The sequence below is a fragment of the Pholcus phalangioides genome, unplaced genomic scaffold (assembly GCF_987345545.1).
Source record: "Pholcus phalangioides strain wild (caught in Gottingen) unplaced genomic scaffold, Ppha-v1.0 ptg000039l_1, whole genome shotgun sequence".
In the NCBI taxonomy this organism is placed as follows: domain Eukaryota; kingdom Metazoa; phylum Arthropoda; class Arachnida; order Araneae; family Pholcidae; genus Pholcus; species Pholcus phalangioides.
Genome location: NW_028301625.1, coordinates 24,434,156 through 24,451,150, shown reverse-complemented (window position 1 = coordinate 24,451,150; position 16,995 = coordinate 24,434,156). Strand labels below are relative to the sequence as shown.

Genomic DNA, 16,995 nt, shown 5'->3' with positions numbered 1-16,995 from the left:
CAGTCATCGCCATTACAGATTGGTTAAAAACCTGTATTTCAAGTTTTTTTACCAATCCGTAACGGCGACGACTCGCAGAATAAGAAACCAGTGTGCACTATGTTCGTACCCTATGAGACGGAAACCTGTCCTGAACGGAATCAAATGATAGTCCCATTGATGATTAGTGCTTCGATGTGAGTGTCCGTTATAGAGAGGTTCTACTGTACATTCGTCCCTCACTTTAGGCGATTAATTGGTTCCACAAAATGATAGCGTAAGACGAAATTGTGTAAAGTGAGTTGAATTTAACATGGGTAAGATATGGATAGGGGGGTTTTTTCTTCAGAAATATAAGAAAAAGTAAACCTATCAACCAGCAGCAAGATAATTTTTTTAATGAATTAATTATTCAAACTTGTAAATTATTCAAACTTAAATAAATCTTGTCAACCCAAGATATATACGAATAAATTTAATTGATACTTTCTACTACTGTCTTCACCACTTCTGATTGATTCTAGTGAATGCGGATGTTTTCTTTCCTGAAGAGCCTGATATGATGGATTGATAACATTTTTAATGTAAATACTTGAGATTCTCAGCTGACAAACAGCATTATTCGTCCCTTTATAAAAACTAGAAGCAAAGCTAGAAAATTCTGAATATCCATAGCAAATATTACAATAAAATTCTGGATTCATTATGATCGTTTCCTTTGATTGAAATTCTGATACAATTGTCGATGTGTCACCAAACAATGTTATTAAGGAAATCTGGAGGGGTTTGAGCATTTCTTTTTCATTTCAATTATGTCTTACCATTAATTTGCACAAGCCCATTTTCAAGACTATATCGAACTACAGACCAAATTTTGTGGGTCACAATTTCTAAAATTAACTTTTTAAAATTGCGTTATAGCAAAATCGCTTAAAGCGAGGGATACCTGTATACAGGTTTTGAGTGACACTATCAAATAACCGAAACTCACTTAAACTGCTTTTTGCTTTACCATCAAATCTATATCCGTACACCATCAGAAATATCGCGCGCTCGTCACGCTATCGGTCTCAGTGCCAGTTTTACATAATCAAATTTCGTCGATTCTGAACAAGTGTCAAGTTATTTCTGGTCACAATAATGATCCCTGCAGATTTCTCTCTTCATATAGTCGACCTCAATATTCACAATTCTTGTGACATCAGTATGTTTTAAAAATTTGTAAAACCCACTTGACGTCATGGAAAATGATTAAATAAAATTTCGGATGGTTTTTCTGAACCCCGCTAAATTACTATTAATCTTCTAGCACATGATGATATCAATATTGTTTTCTTTTTCAGATGATCAGCTTAAATTCCGATGTCTTACCACAATATCGTCAAGAAGCGCCTAAAACACCTCCTCATATTTTACTCCATTATTGCGCCTTTAAAGCCATTTGGGATTGGGTGATCCTATGCCTCACCTTTTATACAGCTATCATGGTTCCCTATAACGTGGCCTTCAAAAATAAAACAAGTGAAGACGTCTCGTTGCTCGTCTTAGACAGCATCGTGGACGTCATCTTTTTCATCGATATAGTTCTTAATTTTCACACTACGTTCGTGGGTCCCGGTGGGGAAGTAGTCTCCGATCCCAAGATCATCCGTATGAATTATATGAGAAGCTGGTTCGTCATCGATCTTCTTTCGTGCCTGCCTTACGATGTTTTTAATGCCTTTGACCACGATGACGACGTAAGTTATCAAAATTTTTGCATATTGATATTTTATGTGTAACTACCGTAAGAGATAGATATGTAATTTCTCATATCCTTTTGATTGTCAATAAGGCTGTTGCCAATCAACTGAATTTTCTATCAGTTCATGATACACGTCCTGGTCAGTCAATTAGAACTCTAAAAAAGCCATGTTCATGCAGATTAACTGACCTATATGATTTGCACGAGTTTGCAACACATTTGTGAATAGGATGTTTATGTACATGAGTGCAGAGTAATCGAGCATAACAAGATTAAATGAAAGACCTATCTTAGTTCAAAGGAAAAAACTCATATTAATAACCCGTATTACAGGAGCCAAATTGGAAGCAGAATCGTCATTCATTGTCTCAATAGCGTAAATACTGTTCGAGAGCAATCATCTAATAGCGAGATTGTGTTGTCATTTCCGAAGACTTTGTTCAGCAGAAAAATATTTTTTATACCTTCAGTCGAAGGTATCCATTGGTGTAAGCCTTATGAAAGATTGAATCCATCCTGCCTTCTGAACGTAGTTGAAAGTACTGGTAGGGGTTATCATGTATGAAAAAAACATGTTTCTGATTTTAGTCTTAGTTTCCTGTTATTTTTGGAATGTAAGATGTCTCCCACGCAGCATGTGTGGCATTTGTTGCCAATCCTGTTCGATCTGTAACGTTGTATTTTATCCCACTTGTGATAGATCCTTCATGGACGAAAGTGCTTGTATCTATCGAGCAAAGACAGTGGATGGCTGAGGATGACTAAATTTCATTATTCACCTTATCGAGACCACAAAGTTCAGATCCAAACCTAACAATTTATCTGTGGTTTGGAGTTACCCTAGCAGTTATTCAGGTGGCTGCATCTACTGCCGCAAACTGGGAGGCCATTTGCTGAAGTTAAGGGAGGCTACCGAGCCTCTACTTCAGCGCGTCACGCCACGGTACGTAAACAAGGAAAGAATGGTTGTTTCTTCAGTGGTGCATATGGCACTTGAGTGGTGTAGTGGTAAGATGCTTGTCTTCCACCATGAAGGTTATGTCAAGGTCCATGGGTTCGAATCCGGTTAAGAACATCAGAAACAAGTTCTTTACCTACCGAGCCTGCGGCGACCAACAATAAATGACGCCTTCATTTCCCACCCAACTCCACTGATTGAAAATTGCCATATGGGACATGACCGGAGTTGGTGTGCGGTAAAATAGTGGTGTATGCAGATAACGCGCTTCCCCGGTTTGCAAGAGGACTGGGTTCGATTCCCGGTGGAGACCAGTAGACTTTTCTTTCCCAGTTCACCTTGGCATAATATCTAGGAAAAAGGCTTTTCTTCATATATTGGGCTGAAAAAAAAAGTCAACTAACAGAGAATGTTTGAACAAAGACACTTACAGTTGAAAAAAGCGTCCCCTTCCATCAAATCTATAGAAATTTATTACTCGAGTATCTGACCACAGGTGATCACTTGAATGCTCTGCAGAGACTTCTAGAATCAATGCCGAACCACTTAAGTATTCTCCTTTCAAAAGAGGTGGGTTGCAGTAGTTTATGTCAATGGCATACTCCCCCTACAATACTGAAGGATGATCAGAGATATCGCGTGTTCGATACCCGATTCATCTTGGTCAGACTTTTTCCTGACACCGACGTACAACAGGAACGGGGATAAAATTACCACAGAATACACTGCTATCACAGGATGTTCCCCACCAAAGGGTCAGCGCGTCAACCAAGTACCTCTTAGAGATACAAGGCATCCGCACGGGTTCCCAAGTTCGTCTGTAACGTCATTAAGACTACTCTACCTAGCAAGTTTTCCACATTTTGAACCACAGCTTCGTTTCTTCTTATTTTGTCGTAGAATCTTCCTAGTTGACTCACAAATACCGCATGGTGATTGGATGTGGGGCATAGAAATTACCAATTCTAACCTGATAATTTCTTTTCTGCACAACGATCATACTGGTACACAAGCAGGGAATTTTTCTCCTGAATATTCTGAGGGAATAATGGACTACTTGCTGACGTCACGACCAGTGTGCGGAGGCCTTCTATCTCAAGGAGGTGCTGGTCAACCCCACAGCGAAATGTGTGAAAAAAAAATGTCGAATGCTGCCATTGGATTCGGCAATAAACTAGGGTTCTCGCGATGCGAGTCCCTCACTATGACCATACGACCGGTCAGTGGCTTCCCGGTCTAATTAGCCCTCGTGTGCAGAAAATGATCGTAGTGGAACAAATCAAAAGCAGGTAGATTAAAAAATTGAATCAATGTTTCTAATTCACTGGCCAGTGTGTGTTTGTGTTTGTCACAAATGCAGTCTGATACTAATTTATTGTTTTATCAATTTTTTTTATGAAATTATAGGAATTAACATCTACCACAAACACGGATTTTTACTTCGGCCCACTTTTATAAAACTTTTTATTTAATCTTATGCTAGAAAATAAGGATTAAGGAAATACTAAGATTTACAGTAATTTTTAAATAGTTCAAACTTTTTTCTAAAAGACTGTGATATAAAACAAATCCACTTTCTATAATATTTTTATGAAATGTATGTATTTTTATTTTGGGTCAAAGTAGCCCATACGTTCGGGGTAACTTTGTCACACATCAAATATTCCTATTTTAAAATAGTCTAAAACATGTTTAAAGCGATGGAACCCACTGGTTTTGAAGAAAAAGTACTCTCACAGATCCATAGAAAAATGCACTTTATTTACACAGGTACTTCTTTGTCAAAACAAATCGATGTTTACAGATAAACAAATAGAAAAGAAAGTTCACCAGTCTTATTAGAAGTTCTACATAGGTGCGGTACCTAAGTTTAATATTTGTATCAGTCTTTTATAAAGTCAAAAACAACTTACAATTCTTGGCTATACAATATTCACAGGAAAAAACCTCTTGAATAATTTTGAAGTCTTGATCGCTTGTGAGATGTTAGACCATTTGTAGAAAAAGGTGTCTTTTGGCTACTTCCAAGCCTGTTTTGTAGGCTTTATACAATCCACAATATTGCCAATTTCGTCTACATTCATAACCAGTTCTGGAAAATATTTTTTCTTCCACAAGCAACTACTACGATATCACCTTCTTTCAAAGTGTCGTTTATACACATTGGATTTCCACAGTTTGTGACGAAGTTGATTTCAATGGCTCATTTTCCTCAACGGACTTGTTAGTTTTACCACTACCAGTTCCCGGTGTTGGCTCAAGCATTTTCCGTTACTTTGTCCCACGTTTTTGGGACAAAGTATATCGTTTTTGGAGTTACCAGTACTATGCTTTGATTTATGAATTTAATCAAAAGACCTTGTGATAGGTCAACAAAAGCATTTTATATATTCTTTATCAGGATAATATCGATTTAAAATTTGGTACTTACCTAAACTAAAATATGTTAAGAGAGAGGTGCAAACGAGTCGAAGATCAAGGCAATACTATTTATTACAAGAGAGGGAAGATATGCAAGCACACAACACACGCTGATAACTGGAAACGACCGGTTAGTGGACATGCAGTGCCATCTATGCATATATATATCACAACGTAAACCAGGGCGATTATCTTTCCAACAAAATACGTACTGATTTCCTTGCACAAACGAAAGTTTGAAAACAACACATTACGTGTATTGTCAGCCTCTTCGGGTGACTTCTACTTAACTAACATATATAATTAACCAGTTATTAATTAGCATGATTTTAATGATCGATCGTATAGTGGTCGTAAATTGCGTAAATTGCGTTGTGTGTTTGACGTGAAAAAAACAATTAATTAATTACCCCAGTAATTAGAAGAACGAAGGCGTTTTTAAAGTATATAAATATTTAATTTAGAAATGGCAATTACAATCGTTAAAATTATGTAAGATGTCTCCTATATCCCTTTGAGAAAATACATTACCATGCCCTCAACGGGTGATTCAAGTTATAAACTTATGAATCTGAGAGACAAGTCTACATGTAACATCCTGACTCCTTACTTAACTGGACATTCAGTTCACAGGAAAAGTGGATAAGTGTACTCACCACAGTCCTCGTCTGTGATCTCATTGCCATCCTAAGTCTATTGAAAAGACACCAACGAATAAGGCAAATACACATGTATTTGCCTTATTCGTATGTGTAAATAATATGTGTATTTGCCTTATTCGTTGGTGTCTTCTCAATATTCTTGGGCAAAGTTGATCAACTCTTCTACATCCTAAGTCTGCTCGCTACATCCACACCGCACTACGGCACTTTCATATCCCGCGACTCTCTACTAGAGCCTCAACTCGACACTCCACAATTCCAAGCCCGCTTCTCAGGCTTTCTCCTCCCAACCTCTGGGAAAACTGCAAAGTCTTAAGTCCAACAAAAACTTCCAACTTCCATTCCTCTAAAATCGGGTCTCCTGATTTTACCTCTTCCTCGACTCCTCCCTAGAACCCGGATTCGCTCCTTAATTTCACTCTTCTTCCCGAGCTAACTTTTAATTTGATGCCTGGAGCCTGAACACTACAAGTAGACTTCTAATTGACCATTCCCGATGGAACATCTGTCCTATTCATATGTCCCAATAAATTTCGAACCTTCCCAAATAATTTGAATGCTGCGTGCAACTGCGCCTTCGTATTAATATAAGGCCACCCATATGCTACCTGAAGATCACAGGTGCTCTAATGGGGCAATGTGGCAGTGTATTTAGATTTCTTCTTTTATATCCATTTCAAAGCGAGCCCATCCTCACCATTCATTAATTCTAAAATTTCATTATTCTCGCTCTCCATAACTTTTCCACACCTACGCCTCAAGAATCGAATCTCACATTCCGTGACATCTCCTATTCACGTATTCTAGCAAAACACACCGTCCTCCTGTCACCAAGCCCTGAGTTGCGTTCAAATTGCATCTTCTTTTCAGTGGAGATCCCGAATCTATTGACATCCACTATTCAAGTATTTTCCATCTTACATTCTTATTTCATAGCTTCATACCTTTCCAGATGAATTGTGCTTCATCGGCAGTTAGCCTAAAGCACCGTCTTCTTTTCATACATAATCTTTTATCACTCGTGGCTGTCCTGCACACGTGTTCTTTACAACTACCTAATGAGAAGCCTCAATTGATACCTGTTACATAGTCCCCTTTTCAAAATAATCTTTCGATACAAAATAATCCTTAAACAATTAACCATTTAAATAAATTAACACGTTAACTAATTAACTTTTATACTCAAATAATTACGTATAATTATGAGCGGAGCGAACCCGCTCATTGTATTTAACACGATTATGAAAGCAGTACTGTTGTTTCAGTACTGTTGCAACCTAGCGGCGAATATTAGAACTCTATTGAAAGGGGGTTTGCCTAACTAGAGCTACGGCCTGTCAGAATTGCCGGCTACTATGCGAAAATGATGCAATCAGCTTGTAGCACGCCTGTTCCAATCATTTTTTCGTTTTGGGACAAAGTAACATCCCAGGGCCAAAGTAGCTCACGTTTACCGTACTTGATTTAAGAAACAATCCAGTTGTATATAAGTACCCATTATCAGTAACTATTGTACTCATGTGGAAATATGTACTTTTCTACACTACTATTCTCTCCCAGACCCTTACTGTAAAGTTAATGTCATAATTGTATAAATCTATGAAAGATTCAAAAACACGCGTGTTTTTTCTTCCTTTTTATCTTCAAACAGCAAGGTATCGGCAGTTTGTTCAGTGCTCTGAAAGTCGTAAGACTTTTGAGATTAGGGCGAGTTGTTAGAAAACTAGATAGGTATTTGGAGTACGGTGCGGCGATGTTGATTCTCCTGTTGTGTTTCTACATGCTGGTTGCTCACTGGCTGGCCTGCATTTGGTACAGCATTGGCAGGAGCGACGCTGAGAACGGTTTTGTGCATAGCTGGCTTTGGAAGTTATCGAATACCACCGGTAAACATTTCTACTTCAAGACGTCTTCCTCAAGTTCTGGGCAAGGCGCAAATGTCACGCATGAGCTTACGAAAGGTCCAACGCGAGGGACAATGTATGTGACTGCTCTCTATTACACCATGACATGTATGACAAGCGTAGGTTTCGGCAACGTGGCGGCAGAGACGGATAACGAGAAAGCTTTCACCATCTGCATGATGATCATTGGAGGTAATTTCATTTCAGTTTTTCTGATTAGCCACCGACTAAAACATGTTGTACAGTGCGACAATTTTAGTATAGTTTAACACCATTTACACGCACATTTTCATTGCACTATCCTAAAAATCAAATCTAAAAAATCATTGTTTCTAGGATAGTTAGACTGCTTTTAGAATAGCATCGGCAATACATTTTATTTCTAGTTTGCAGTAGTAATTCTGTATAAAACATTTTTTATTACAGCTCTGCTATACGCCACTATATTCGGTCATGTAACAACAATAATACAGCAAATGACGTCAGTTACAGCAAGATATCATGAGATGCTTAACAACGTCAGGGAGTTTATGAAACTCCATGAAGTGCCGAAAGCTCTAAGTGAAAGGGTCATGGACTACGTGGTGTCTACGTGGGCAATGAGCAAAGGAATCGATACGAAGAAGGTGAGTGATAATTATTTATTGTTTCAAATTACACGGTGTTTTTCACTAAAAAGTGTCGGGAAGGAATATAAATTTTACGGTTCATTTTAAAATTCTAGTAAAATATGAGATATGATCAGCAAATACAAATACAGAATTAGAAACCACAACAGGCAAATTGCCCAACAAGGTGGCAGGAGAAAAGCAAAAGGTGCAATAAAAATATATAGTATTAGAAGGCCATAAAATTATGGTTGTTGTAGTCTAAAGGCAGCTACCCAAAAATAATAAGCAAAAAAAAGAAACTAAACAACTAAAATATCTGCCCATAGAAATAACGTTTGTCATTCTTTAAATATAGATGGCTTCTCAATTACTCCCACCCATCCTATAATATTTCCTCTTGAAGGTGTCTATCGGGAAAAGGGGAATTCACCACATCAGAAGGTAAGCTATTCCATGCATTTACAGCTGTGTTGGAGAAAAACTCTCTGCGACGCAATAACCTAGAATTATCCATAACGAATCGAAACTGGTGTTCTCTAGCGGAAGCATTTGAAAGACGGCGTAACAATATTTCATGATTCAGCATATCGAAAATAAATACTTCAATAATATCTCCACGACGCCTATGTTGTTCTATTCAACGAATCAAGTCTCTTCATACCTCAAGCTTTGCATACTTGCCAGTCAGTTTGCTCTAGTGGTTCTTCTTAGCACCTCTTCAAACAAGTCTATATACTTCTGAAGATAGGGTCTCCAAAACCGTACGGTGTACTCTAGGCCAGGACAAACTAAGCCTCGAGAAAGCGGAAGGATGACTGGGAGAACGCAGAGGACTTATGAAGAATCAAACCCCGAGCATTCTATTAGCGTTTTTGACCACCGTGGAACAATGTTCAGAAGTATAGCAAAATTGTTATGTGATAGTTGAACTCCCTATAAAATGATTATTGGGAAAATACAAAAATTAAAATTTATTAAAGACCCTCAGTCAAAAAATTGTTATCAAGTAAAAAATTTTTTCACTTTTTTCTATATTTATGCATCGAAAAAAATTTACCCCTTGTGATAACTGAATGAAAATTCCTCGAGATATCGGTGGATGAAAATTCCTTTTTATTACTTTTTTTTAGCTAAAAAATCTCAATTCCAAAAAAATTCCAGGACTTTTAAAAAATGACGAAAATCAAGAATATCAGTCTAGTATAGCTCAGCAAATGTTCGTTTAATAGTTACGGGGTTATTTTTTTTTCGTTACAATAGAAAGAGGTGGAACCCATTTTACAATGCGGAACCCATATGAAAATTTGAATGCCTTTTTTGTTCCCCTATGATCATCTTTTGGAAGTTAAACCCTCACAAAATACTTTTCTTTGAATTTCAAAATGAATAGTATAATTGTATTCCTTTCGATCTAATTTTGGTGAAACTGCCCGTATTCCTTTTGAAAAATCTATGGAATGAGGCTGCATGTGGAAGTATTGTTGGTAATGATACGATCGATCTGTTTCTCAAGTAAGTATTATGAAGGTCAGAAAGCGAATAAAATAGTCACTGTTTCAATCATAGGAGTAGCGGAGAACATTTGATACGATTTTCACTGCGAAGGGGAATGAAGACAATAGGCTTATAGCAGCATGTACTTAGTAATGCAAAGGATTAAAACCACGTAACAACCAGCTAAAATTAATATTGATGACAAATAAATGGCGGTTTTTGGCAAATATTTGCTTATTTTGTACCAACTATCTTGTTAGAACTTTTTTTGGTGCATGGTGACCAAAAATCAAAGTTTATAGTAATTGGCAGGTACTTTTTTTATCCCAGACTCTCCTTTTCATGTTAATCTTTGTTTAAACATATTTTGTTTCTCAAGCGGATATACTCATGCAACCTTGCTTCATGATCAGGACAGCAATCCATATTGTAACTCTGATACATGCTCGAACTCAAATCCTGGAATCAGGATGTTTAATTGGCGCTTTGATCAACACCTGGTGATTAAAAACCGGGTTTAACATCAACCTCTCTCGTGGACTGCAGTGAGCACTGGGGTGATCGTGGCTAATAGGTTGAAGGTGCTCTAGACATTGTTTATCAATTAATACTTAGCTTTAATTAACTCTTTAAACAGTTTTTTACAAAATTTCACTGATCCACGCATTATAACTACCACAGTAGAAATCACAATCCTCTGTAAAATGAAATGCCCCACCTTTTTTTCAAGAAGAATATTTTTTACCGATTTTGTGCAAGTTATAGTACTTCCCACTTTTAACTTCGAGAAGTATAAAAAAAATCCACTGAGGAAGACAAATACTCTGGCTTTTCCTATCATTTATTCTGTACGCATATTGCTATACTATACCGAAGAAAAAACATCGTCTCTCTCCTTTTGTTATCAAAATTTTAACAAAAGATGACTTCACCCACTCGCAGTTGATCTGACAGGGGGGAGGGATGTGATGGAAAACATGTTCGCAAAAAATTCTGCTCTACAGAGATCGCTGGGCGCGCCATTGCCGAAATAAGAGGGTACGAGATGTCTCGTACTTGCCGAAATTCAGGGCATCAAATTAGGCGAGACATCTCGTCATTGGTGCTTTAAACACGAAAACACATTATAGAGTTTTATGCATCGGATCACATTTCGCACATATAGCGTATATTCCGTCTCGAAAGCTGTGTATTTTCTTTTGCCTTAGGTATTGAGCTACTGTCCGAAAGATATGACAGCTGACATATGCGTGCATTTAAATCGAAAGGTATTCAACGAGCATCCTGCTTTTCGTTTAGCAAGTGACGGCTGCTTAAGAGCTTTAGCTATGTATTTCACTATGGACCACAGTGCTCCTGGTGATCTCCTTTATCATACAGGCGAAAGCATAGACACCTTATGCTTTGTAGTCTCAGGTTCTCTAGAAGTTATTCAAGATGATGAGGTAGTAGCCATTTTAGGTAAGCAATTTTTCCTTTGATTGAATCTAAAATTTAAGCATTTTGGGTAAAAAAGAAATTGATACGGTAATTTCAAAGTTTGACATATCAGTAAATATGCCAAATTTAACATTTTATGTCCAAAATCCTTTCTGGACAAATTATTTTGACGTTCTACTGACGTTCTGCTAAATCATGCACATGGAATAGCAAAAATTGCAATTAGTAAGGTATACTGTATTTGGTCTCGAATTTAAAGATTGAATTCTGTTCAATTAACCAATAAGAGAGTAAAATGGAGAAAAAATTAGAGGAACAGAGTAAAATTAGAGACGTCAACATATATTTTCATACAATTACTATTACGTATTATTTATTGAGCCATGTCATTTGACTGTTTAATCAGTTTTAAAGATAAAAATTAGATATCTGCATCTCTCATTCTCATAATCAAGACTTAACATTTAATTTCCCAATTATTTGCCAAATACAGTAACTGAGTTTGATTCTTTATCTCAGTCGCGAAGAATTTCTAATCAAGCGTTTCTGAAACAGCTATTACATACACTACATATCATGGTAATGTGAAGAGTGTAAGATTAAAAGTTAACAGGTAACGTCATTTGAAATTATAAAAGTAGCAATATGCAATTTTTATTATCTAAGACTATTAACGATTCTCATATGTTCGGTGCTCTTTGGCTTTGATGTGACGTAAAGGGACTGCAATGAGACAGCGTATTTTAAATTCATGGCTGAGAAAAGACAATGGTCCGATAGGTTTTCGCGCTTTAATCCGATATATTCTACACCTCATTGACGTATATTGTCTCTGTCAGCTCACTAGGATGCAAATTGTGCATGTCTCGAATATAATCCTTATTCATGAAGTAATCTCTTAATCGTTTGCCAGGAAACTGCCTGTCCAGCAGCTGCAGACGTCTATAAATGGAGCCTATGCTAATATTGATCTGTTGCGGCTTGCAATCAGAGCCACGAGCTGGCCATCAATTCGCAGCCATTGTGATCTGTACTCAACCTCTTTCCACTTGACGACTAATATATCCACAATCTCAGTAACTAACCCGTAAACCTTGAACAACGTGGATTAAGTTCCTTCTGTTGTTCTGTAATGTTGGTTCATATACATCCAGCGTTACTCCCATTTAACGTACTACGCTCAACTTAACACCTTTCAATCAACATAAACTTTTAATATCGCACATTAATTGATGTCATTTGCATCAACAATTTAGGAACAAGAAATAACTAAAAATCATCTACTGATATCATTTCAGTTGCGGCGAATGTTGTTAGTTCTCAAATCGGAAACTTGTCATAACACAAACCCTAAAATTTTACATTCCAAATTATGTAATTCCAAATCGTAGGAATATTAAATTGAAATGCACCAAATTTCAGGACTTGAAAACCTGGAGATATTTATATTGTATAATAAATATATAGGATGTCCGAGAAAGATCTTTATTATTATAAAAATTAATAACAAAAATACGAAAAAGTGAAATGAAATGCAGTTTGCGGTAAAAGAATGAAGAAATCTAACATTTTTTTTTTAGTATCAATTGCCTGGGGGTAGACGGCACTAGTTGCTCTGCAGCTGTAATGTAAAAAGAAAATGCCGACCGCGCAGGAGAAAGCGCAATGTGTATGGAAACGAGATCACCGAAAACCGTGCAAAGAAAGTTTCGCCCGATGTGACATAGAAATTCACCAAGTATGCCTTCAATATATGCATGGACACAGAAGTTTAAAGACACAGGAAATGTGTTAAGCATGTGAATTTCTCGATTTATCACCAAGTGTCAATTGTACTTTGTGTAAAAGACCACACCAAACATTACATTTGGGGCTGTCTGGTTCATGTTCGACTGAAATGCGTCTCTTATTCGCTCGACACTGTCTTCTGATGTCGATGGTGGCCCATCATTTTTCGCAAGCTCAGCATTTCCGGTGTCTTTTAACTTCTGCATCTATGCATAAATTCAAGGCATACTTGGTGGATTTTTATGGTTCTCACCCGGTTTTCGGTAATTTTGTTTCCACTGACCACAATACACACTGGTCTTTCTCTTGCGCGGTTGCCATTTTCGGTTCTTATCGCAGCTGTCGAGCAACTAGCGCCATCTACCTCAAACAATTGATACTAAAAACTGTTCGATTCCTTCATTCTTTTGCCGCAAACTATGTCATTTCACTTTTTCGTATTTTTGTTATTAATGTTTAGAACAATAAAGATCTTTCTCGGATATCCTGTATATTATAGATATTTATTTGAGATCTCCATATATATAAAGATTGCCTCTACATACAGACCTCAAATGACTTGAAACGACTTCGGTGGAGGGGTGGGATTACATGGAAAGTAAGCGTCGACCCTTCCTTCGACTAGGGTCAAAAGTGTTTGGTTGGTCAGCGATTACATATCGTTCAATGGCACTGCTCAACAAAAAAAATTATGTTCCCAAGGACATTTTAACGGTTTTACGTTATATTAGGGCTGTTGTTTTTAAAACTGGTGTTGATTTTGCCGAATCGGCTCTAGTTCTTCAAATAATGCATCCTCCCAACATTTCAATATAGTCTGCAGCCACTAAATTTTTGCGTTAGATTTTTACTTTCAATTTTTTATTTATTTTCCTATTTTACTCAATGCATTATTACATTTATATCATGATCAGTTGAGCCCTGAAGTTCAGGCAAAATGCCATAAATGCCTATTTTCGAACTTTTTTGCCATAAATGTCTATTTCAACACTGTTTCAAGATGTTCGTGATTTTCAGAGGCCATATTCTGTAGAACTTGGATATTTTGAGCATGGAGAACATCAAAAGACTCGCTATTTTTAACTCTTAGTATTAATTATTATCAGAAAGCTCCCCCCACCCTTTCAGTCATATTTAACTGTGTAAGAGATAGAAAATTTGGTGTTGCTCCTGCATTAACTTTGCTTTGGCCGGAGGGTGTTAGACATGAATGTTTTTGTTTCAGACGAACAAAGTTATGTATGAGAGAAGCTGAGAAACATTAGAAGTTCGCTTCTTCTTGTAACATATCTTGCATTGCTCATGCACATGCTCATGCATTGAACCGCATTCAATTAGCTGACCGATCACTGCCCCAAGAGATCATTAGTTGACGTTTTCTCTCACCCAGGCAGTGTGGGATTTTTGAGCACTTTGGCCTCGTATTGTATTGGTCCAATTCATTTATTTTTTACCACAAATGCACTTCAAACAACCATGGCAAGTTATTTCAGGAATGTGATATTCGATTGCATTGACCAGAAGCACTCTCAGGGATGTGTAATAGGTGCAGCAGCGCCGGGTACTACCCTTGAAATCCGCATATGTGGTAATATGGATGAAAAAAGTTAGATTTAAAAAACTATAAAATGATAATGAATTTCCAAATAATGCAACATATAAATGAGAATAATTCATAATTCGAAGGAGCCCCACAATCATTTTCTCTACGAGTGACGCTTTTTGCCTGCCTATTTTAAGCATTTTAGTGTCTTTTTGCCTGCCTATATTGAGCATTTTAGTGCCTTTTTGCCTGCCTATATTAAGCATTTTAGTGCCTTTTTGCCTGCCCATTTTAAGCATTTTAGTGCCTTTTTGCCTGTCCATTTTAAGCATTTTAGTGCCTTTTTGCCTGCCTATTTTGACCATTTTTATTGCCTAAACTTCCGGGCTCTAATGATCAGACGTCAGTGGTCTTTTATCATTGGTATTAAGTTTATTATTGATAAACATTTCGCACACTTCAAATAGGATTTGTATGTTGCTTATGAATTATATACCATTGAAATTTAACTTTTATTTTATCTCAAAAACTAGTCAATCTGACAAAACCAATGCCAGATTCGGAATCAACACTTCGAAATAACCCTTAACCACTTTACGACCAAGAACGTAATATTGCGTCCAAACGCCTTTGGAATAAAGTCAAACAAGCTCTCTCACTCTCTCTCACTGTTTTCTTTCCTCTCTTATCATTGTCAGGCTTTGTCGTTACCCTACGAAGAGTTGTTCTTTTTACCTTCCTCTTATTTCTATACAATTATTAGTGACTTTTTCCCCCACATATGATGTAGCCTTCTACTATATACGCATAAGAGCAAAAGAGAACAGTTTGGGTGAGGGTGAAAAGAGAAATCTACTTCGTATAATACACGCTCTTATTTGCACTTATGTATTATACTCTCTTTAACTTCTTTACCTTTTTCTAACGTGCGGTTAGGTTGAGACGAGGTTACCATATTTTCGCCCATTCGTCAAGTAGAGATCATCCGAATTTCTCGCCTTGTAAGCGAAGTGGTTAAATTAAATCACTGAAAAATCTCTAAGAAAGAAATCAGTGTTGAGCTTGTAATCAAATACAAGAATACAACAGGCGAAATGCCCAACGATGTAGCTGAAAAAAAAATACCCATATATTTCCTTAAATCACCCAACTCCTAATTAAAAATGCAATTATATAAAAACTATGTATGCACAATAAAATATAATACAGTGCCCATAAAAATTATTTATGATCGTCTTATCGGTATGGATAGCTTTTCGATTTACCCCAATATATTTATCGTATTTATTTTTAAACGTGTCAATATTGTGTTAGAATTCACTACCCTCAGGGATAAGCTATTCCATTTGGACAATGAAATTTATGGAATTTATCAAATGTACGTTATATTTATACATTTTATATATATAGCAAGTGTTTTCTAGTTGATTCTTATGTACATATATTTATAGGTAAAGGAGATGTGTTCGGTGATGCATTCTGGAAAGAGCCTTCCATTGGTCAATCATGTGCCAACGTCAGAGCTCTAACATATTGTGACCTCCACGCCATAAAAAGAGATAAGCTGTTAGAAGTGCTGAACTTTTATCATGCTTTTGCGAACTCATTCTCTAGGAATCTTGTTTTAACGTACAATCTCAGGCATCGGGTAATTTGACCAATCAATTGCTTTTTACTATAAACAATTCCTTAATTGATGAAAATATGTATTCATATTAATATACAGTGGGACAATAATAGGATATTTATATAATGCGAATATAGGATAAATTTCAAGGAATTTATCTCTTTAACTGGTAATTTTTCATACCGTTATTTGCGATAATAAAAAAAGCTACCGTTTTAATACTTTAAAAGTGAATATTGTATAGCTTTTAAAATAATGATTTACAATTTTAGCTGTAGCGGCCAATTCGAAGCCGTGGTCAATTCAATACGTTGTTTTCCGTTGCCATTCCCCAAATGTTTTTTTATTGTATTTTTCACTTTTCGAACAGTGTGATGAGTTAGAGGTGGGCTGCTTTTTTCTCAGCCCAATATATCATTGGAAACTGATATTTTCTAGATTTTATGCCGAGGTGCACTTGGTAGGAAAAGTCATCCGGTCTTCGCCGGGACTCGAACCTAGGTGTTCTTGAATTCCAGGCAAGCATGCTACCATTTATACCACTGGAGACACGACCCTGCCTTCCTTCTTTTGCTCACTGTGGCGTGAGGCGCTGAAATAAGGAAGGCAGGGTCGTGCCTCCAGCGGTGTAGGTGGTAGCATGCTTGCCTGGAATGCAAGAGGACCTAGGTTCGAGTCCTGGCAGAAACCAGATGACTTTTCTTTCCGAGTGCAACTCTGCATAAAATCCAGAAAATATCGGTTTTCTTGAATGCAATGGTTTCTTATCATTTAACTATCCACTAAGTTTCCTAAAGTGATCTGTGTCACACCAAAGTGACAGC

General features: G+C 37.0%; 1 protein-coding gene across 1 annotated transcript in view; it reads left to right on the top strand.

Moving 5' to 3' along the window:
- Positions 1–16,995, top strand: part of LOC149065740 (potassium voltage-gated channel protein eag-like) — a 236,362-nt gene that overhangs the window by 201,060 nt on the left and 18,307 nt on the right. Inside the window, exons 8-12 of the mRNA XM_089253728.1 lie at positions 1,323–1,718; positions 7,416–7,860; positions 8,095–8,294; positions 10,982–11,234; positions 15,996–16,192. Of these exons, the coding sequence (XP_089109854.1) occupies positions 1,323–1,718; positions 7,416–7,860; positions 8,095–8,294; positions 10,982–11,234; positions 15,996–16,192 (1,491 nt within the window). The remainder of the gene's footprint in view (positions 1–1,322; positions 1,719–7,415; positions 7,861–8,094; positions 8,295–10,981; positions 11,235–15,995; positions 16,193–16,995) is intronic.